The sequence below is a fragment of the Prionailurus bengalensis genome, chromosome B3 (genome assembly GCF_016509475.1).
Source record: "Prionailurus bengalensis isolate Pbe53 chromosome B3, Fcat_Pben_1.1_paternal_pri, whole genome shotgun sequence".
Classification (NCBI taxonomy): Eukaryota; Metazoa; Chordata; class Mammalia; order Carnivora; family Felidae; genus Prionailurus; species Prionailurus bengalensis.
In genome coordinates, this window is record NC_057355.1 from 70,609,293 (window position 1) to 70,616,672 (window position 7,380).

Sequence of the window (7,380 nt, forward strand, 5' to 3'; positions counted from 1 at the left end):
GGCACATTGAAAGCAGAGAACTGTTTTCTATCACAGAATTCTCTGTGCTCAGTTACCAGTTTGGCTCTGTTAGAGTAAAATGTTTAATTAGCACTTCTTTCAGTTACAAAGCAGTATTAGGAGGCTGCTTTTAGTTTACTTTTTTTTTTAATGTTTATTTTTGAGAGAGAAAGAGAGAGAGAGAGAGAGAGAGAGAGAGAGAGAGAGACAGAGTGTGTTGGGGAGGGGCAGAGAGAGAAGGAGAGACAGAATCTGAAGCAGGCTCCAGGCTTCAAGCTGACAGCACAGAGCCCCACGTGAGCCATGAGATCATGACCTGAGCTGAAGTCAGACGCTCAACCAACTGAGTCACCCAGGTGCCCCTAGTGTACTTTTACTGGAGACGGTTCTTTACTATCAGCACCAGAAAGGCTATCTCATTGCTTATCTTTTGTTTCTTAAAATAGATGTTCAGTACTTACGGTGGCAAAGACTGGACAGGCCAAGGAGTTAATGCACCTAATACAAATGAAGAAATACTTCGAATACCTTGCCCTTCAATTGGGACAATTCTAAATCACAGAATCTCTACAGTCTCCTGGAGGAATACAGTTGGCTTGCACTCCGGTTATAGCAACATAAGCATCTTTCCTTTCTCAGTACCGCTTCCCTGTTCCCTTACTAATGAATCCTAAAATCAGCTTCCAAATAAACTACATGCAATACAATTTTGTCTTAAGGTCTTCTAAGGGAAACCAACCTAAGTAACTATATAGAGCTACTACTCCTACATATATAACCCTTCAATGTAATGGTTCCTGACATTCCCCAGAGCTGGGTTGTACTTTGTTTTCAAACCTTATGGGAAGCAGAAGGGATTTTCTTATATTACTTATTGTCAAAATAATCACAGTTTCAATCATAAAATATTATTTAGTAGATACTACTGCTGTCTGCTAAAATAATAAAATAATACCCTTATATAGTAGATTCACATCTCTCATGCTAACCAAAGTAATGAATAAATGCTCTACAGAGGAGTAGAATTTTGATCAGTGAGGTAGAAAATATATTAAGTTTATGTCTGTTTTAAATGTCAGATGCCTAGGTAGAAATATATAAAAGACAGATGGATGTATAGGTTGAGAGCTCCAATGATAGAACCAGTTAGCAGAGTCTGACATAATGTCCTTATTTGCTCATTCTTTTTATGGCTACCTTTATGTCTTTATTTCTTAACGTATATATGATGGGATTTAAGATGGGTGTGATAGCAAAGTCAGCAATGAACAGGTATTTATCAACTGACGATGTGGGGAAAGGCCACACATAGAGAAACATGCATGGAGTGAAAAATAGAACCACCACAGTGATGTGAGCTGACAGAGTGACAAATGCTTTGGATAAGTCTCCTGAAGAACGTTTCCAGACAGTGACCAAAATAAAGATATAGGAAAGGATTAGCAGGAAGAAGGTGCCCATGCTCATGAAGCCACTGTTGGCAGCAATAATAAACTCAAACTTGGCTCCATCTGTGCATGCAAGTTTTATGATTCTGGGAAAGTCACAGTAAAAGCTGTCTACTTTATTAGGACCGCAAAAGGGCAAGTTTATAATGAAAGCAAACTGGGACATAGCATGGATCACCCCAATGACCCAGCCAGCAATTACAAATGAAACACATATTTTAGGGTTCATGATGTTCAGGTAGTGAAGAGGCTTACAGATTGCTGTGTACCTGTCAAATGCCATGGCGATGAGTAACACCATCTCCACTCCTCCCATGATGTGGATGAAGCATATCTGTGTCATACAACTTTGGAAAGAAATTATCTTGTGTTCATTTAAAAGGTCTCTAATCATTTTGGGGACTGTGGTAGAGGCAACCCCCACGTCAATGAAGGACAGATTGGCCAGTAGGAAGTACATAGGAGAATGTAAATGAGAATCAAAAATTACCAAAAAGACAATGAAGAGATTTCCCAGGATGATTCCTAAATAGATCAAGGAAAATATTAATGTAAGAAAAACTTTAGTTTCCCAAGAACTAGAGAGTCCAAGCAACACAAACTCAGAAACCATAGAATTATTTAATCCATCCATTGACTTGGGCAGAAGAGCTGATTTTCAAATCACCTGAGAATAGAAAATGATTAAAAGTCAGAATCAGTGGTACAAGTGTAAATTTCCTATTTCTTGCTAGTTTTTTTCTTTGGGGTACATATCCCCAATTAGAAATCCTTTAATTGGATAAGAAAAAAATTAAGGATATGAAAACATTATGGTGATCAAGAGAATGATTACATAAAAATGGAAGAAAATTATTAATATTTTCGATGGAGGTAAATGGTGTTAATTCCCTTCTATTACATTTTCAGATCCTTTTATTTTACCTCTCAAGGAATTCTAGACCTTTCCCTGATCACTTACTTACGTGTTCTCCCATCTGAATAATCTCGGCTACTACTGTCAGCTTCACATTAATATTCTCACACTAAACTTGCTAATTTTCCTTAACTGAATTTATTTCAGTGGTCAAATAGAGATCTTTAGGCCAAAATTGTTTAATGCCTTTCACCTTGTTTCACCTTGTATATGTGTTTTGGTTTTGTTTTTGTTTTTAAAATTTTTTTTTTCAACGTTTATTTATTTTTGGGACAGAGAGAGACAGAGCATGAACGGGGCAGGGGCAGAGAAAGAGGGAGACACAGAATCGGAAACAGGCTCCAGGCTCTGAGCCATCAACCCAGAGCCTGACGCGGGGCTCGAACTCACAAACTGCGAGATCGTGACCTGGCTGAAGTCGGACGCTTAACCGACTGTGCCACCCAGGCGCCCCTTGGTTTTGTTTTTAAATTTGTGTGTGTGTGTGTAATTTTCCATGGAAATCAGGTACTCAGATTGTGATTATTCATAATTTTGATTCATAACTATTATCATGGGTACATGCCTCTATATTCAATGAAAATGTTAGATACAAAGACTGAATGCTTAGTAAGTAAAAAATGTTAAGTAAACAATTATAATATTAATAGGTGACATGTTTTTGATGTATCCTCCATGCAAAGCTTTGTACCAAGTACATTATCTCATTTAAACCTCACAGAATTCAATTTGGAAAACTTTTTTTAGACTCATTTTACTAATGAAGAAACTGAGTCTTAGAGGGATCAAGTGTCAGAGCCAGGACTTTTACCCAGAGCTGTAGGACAACATGATCCATACTTCTGACCATGGCTCTGTGCTCTTGAAGGTTGGCTCTTTCCCATATACCATGGATCTTCCCTAAGGATTAATCAATTAAACTTTCTTCAACTTTTTGCTTCGTTTTACCTATTTACATAGTTAGTTCTTTTTTAAAAAATCAAGTTTCTGAATCTTGTGTCTCCTAATTCTCTTTCTCTTCCTAACTCCTCATTGGCGGTCCTCACTTTTTGTTTGCCAGTAGGCCAAAACAATTCAGTTTCCAAAATTCCTTGTTCATAGGAAGAACCCCTGGAATCTGAATACATCATACAGTAATCAATTTTTAGCATCATTTTCCTTGATCTCTCTGCAGGATGTGATAATATTTATCATGCCCTTTATTCTGTAACTCCCTTTGCTCTTGGCTCCTTGGCTTTTTTAAAAATTCTTTTTTTTAAAGTAATGTTTATTATTTATTATTTTTGAGGGTGGGAGGGGCAAAGAGAGAGGGAGACACAGAATCTGAAGTGGGCTCCAGGCTCTGAGCTGTCATCACAGAGCCTGATGTGGGGCTCGAACTCCCAAACCGTGAGATCATGACCTGAGCCAAAGTCGGACGCTGAACCCACTGAGCCACCCAGGTGCCCCTCATTGGCTTTTCTAAAGCCAATCTTCTTCCCACTTCTTGCCAACAGAAATTTCATTTTTTTCTGGTAGTTGGCTTAAATCTCTAGATTATAGAAGACATTAGCTCTATCTCCAGTTGAAAGCATGATTTTTATACATGATCTATATGTGATTTTTATAAACCAGTTGCTGTAAACCCATTTTCCTTGGCCATGAATTAATCTAATTTAGGGCATGTGACCCAGAACTATTCAATGGTAAACTAATGTTGTCTGAAGAGCTTTCCTTCCAAATGAAAAGACAAAGCTTCATGTAGAGAAGGTTCTTTTCATGGTCTTGGTTTTTTTTGTTTTGTTTTGTTTTTTTGTTTTTTGTTTTTGTGGGTTTTTTTTTTTGCATTTAATGCTAATGATATGTTTAAAGGTGCAGAAACCACAAAGTTGCAAAGCCCATATAATAAAATAATACAGTAAAAATTCAGAGAGGACCTAGAAACCAAAGGCATGTTGAATCATTTAACTAAAGCCTGCAATAATGTCCCTTCAGATTTATTCTTATAATGTGAGAAAAATAAGCTGTAATTTCTTTGATCCACTATAAACCAGGTTTTCTGTTAATTTGTTGAATGCAATTAGATCATTTTTATAACAGCCCTTCCCTAATTATTTCTCTGCCTTTCTGACCTCTCTATAACTTTCACTAACACAGCAATCATTTTTACTCTCCTTCACCTTAATTTCTGGTGTGACTCAGAGTCTGTGTTAAGTATTTTATTTTTAAGTGTGTTGACAACACCTCTTTTAACCATTCTCTCAGGAAAGTATTCTATGCCTGTTTACCTTGGTCTGATAATAGGAAGGACTTAAAAATGCAAATTCTTCATCACATACCTCCGCCTGTATCTTTTTAAAACCCTCATAAAGATTCTCCTTGCTCTGAGGGGAAAAAGATTTTATTCAATACTAGTTTATTTATTTTCACTAGTACCTACATGTTGAATTCTGAATCTGTAGCTTTATCCCTTGCTCCAGAGTAATATATCCAAAGCAGTCTGTGGTATACACAAATGCAAGTTCCATCTCCATCATCAAGTAGATATGTCAGAACTGAAATTATAATATTTTAATTTACTCCAATGCTTTGATAAATATCACTACCATTCTCTCCAGTGCCTGGTGTAGATACCTGGGTAGCACTCTATTCTTTCATTTCTAGCTCCAGTTGTATAACTTTATTCTCAACTATTTCTCATTTCATTTCCTTCTTCACTTCTATTGTCATTTTGTCCTTTACATCTGGTCTACATATTTTCCCATCTTGAAAAGGCTCCCAATTTAAAAGGCTCGTGAATGATCTCTCTGTTCCATTTTTTCCATGTCCAGTCTGTTCTACAGTCTGTATCCATATCTGTGTATCCACAGATCAAATGATCACGTGGTTTTCCTATGTGGGTCTATCAAGAGAAAATTTTTGATCCCACAGCATATCACATAAAGACCATGAGAAGAGATGAACAATACTTGATTTCAGAGGCTATTTACATAAAGATTATAGGGAATGAATGTACTTAACAATCACTGGATAAATTTCAAAGCTGGTCCCTGATAAAAACTCTTAGTAAAATAGGAAGGGTTAAGAAATATTTTAATATGATATTTTAAATATAATTTTTAAACCAATAGTCAATGTCTGATTATAGATGAAACATTAAAATCAAGAACATGAATAAGGAAGCTTGCAGAATTATGTTTCAATAATTTACTATAGCAGAAAGAGCAAATCAAGTAATGTTCTTGAAAGGATGATATCAAAAATATAATTATTCACAAATCATGTAATTGTCCATCTCAATAACTTGTAATTAAATGAAAAAATAAATCAGGATTATTTTAATAAACATAATAAATAATAAATAGTAAATAATAACTTAATAAAATAAAACAATTTAGAAAGGTCTCCTTTATAAGTTAAATAATTGAGCAACATATGCATTCTATTGAAAAAACGAACTTTTCTGAAACGTTTGAAATGCAGATTGAAATGGGAAATGAAACCATGTAAATAGAGAAAAAAGGTTCAAAGTTGTAAAAATAGCCATTCTCATTGAACTATTCTGAGCAATAATTGTAGTTCCCATGTTTTCACTCTTATGTGGTTCCTGAGAAACTTAACAGAAGACCATGGGGGAGGGGAAGAAAAAAAAAAGAGGTTAGAGAGGGAGGGAGCCAAAACATAAGAGACTCTTAAAAACTGAGAACAGACTGAGGGTTGATGGGGGGGTGGGAGGGAGGGGGAGGGGGAGGGTGGGTAAGGGTGGGTGATGGGCATTGAGGAGGGCACCTGTTGGGATGAGTACTGGGTGTTGTATGGAAACCAATTTGACAAGAAATTTCATATTAAAAAAATGAAAAAATGAAAAAAAAATAAAACAAAAGCCAAGTGGAGGGGCACCTGAGTGGCTCAGTCGGTTAAGCATCAGACTCTAGGTTTCAGCTCAGGTCATGATCTCACAGTTTCGTGAGTTTGAGCCCAGCGTCAGGCTCAGCACTCTCTCACCCTCTCTCTCTATCCTCCCCCTCACTTGCTCTGTCTCTCCCAAAATAAATAAATAACCTTTAAAAAAAAAGCCAAGCAGAAATATTGTGGAGCATTACAGAGTGATCCAAATGTCCATTTCAAAGTCCAGAGATATTGTGAAAAGGAAATGAAGTGGGTGCTAGGGGGTAGAAAAGAGAACACTTTCTGTAAAGGAGATTGGGATATATCATAAACCCATACTAATTAAACAATGATTGGTTTAACTGAAGTTGAACAGATAAATATAACGAAACCCAGTTAAGAATGTGGTACAAATTAGGAAACTTAGTATATGATAAATAAGGCATTGCAATTAAATAGGATAATGGAAGGCTATATACTAAAATTAGAGTATTCGATAGTTATTAAATATGACGCTCAACATTGGAAACATAAACTTGTAAGTATCTTACCATTCTTCTTACAGCAAAGTAGCTTCCAGATGCTTAGAAGGCTTAAGTGTAAAAATAAAATTGTAAAGTTTTAATAAAATGGGTACAAGTTAATATCTAAAACTGGAGATTGAAGAGGTCTTTTTATGTTTACTTCAAATTCAGAAAGCAGATTCCATTTTTAAAAATTTTCTCCTCAACAGAATAGATAAACCTGTTGCTGCTGTAGGTTTGGGGAACCAGTGCTTCTCATTCTCAGCTGATGGGAGATGTGAAGTGGTACAGTCATCCCAGAAGGCAGTTGAGTCATAAGAGTAAAAAATATTTTAACTGTAATTCAGAATCCTATGTCTTGGAATTAAATGAAAGAAAATAGACAAAATGCATAATGTTATTTTACTTTAGCATTTCTTATAATAGGAAATGTTTGTTAATAAGGGACTGATTATGTGGATATATCCAGTTTTAAAAGCGTTATTAGGTATCTACATTAACTAGCATGGGAAGATATCAGTAAGTCCAGAAAACTATAGAGGAAAAAAAATATTTTTACTGGGGGAGGAGAGTACAAATGACATTTGCATGAACGGATGTTTAGAATTTGCCCCCAAATTCTACT

At 35.9% G+C, this 7,380-nt stretch overlaps 1 protein-coding gene across 1 annotated transcript; it reads right to left on the bottom strand.

The window, feature by feature from the left end:
* Positions 1 to 1,170: 1,170 nt before the first annotated feature.
* LOC122467874 (olfactory receptor 4F21-like) lies at positions 1,171 to 2,082 on the bottom strand. Its single transcript, XM_043554454.1, has one exon. The coding sequence runs from the start codon at positions 2,080 to 2,082 to the stop codon at positions 1,171 to 1,173; it is 912 nt and encodes a 303-aa protein (XP_043410389.1).
* Between the last annotated feature and the right edge of the window lie 5,298 nt (positions 2,083 to 7,380).

Bases quoted from the DNA above. Each gene is read 5' to 3' on its own strand.
- LOC122467874 (XM_043554454.1), bottom strand. From the start codon at position 2,082: ATGGATGGATTAAATAATTCTATGGTTTCTGAGTTTGTGTTGCTTGGA.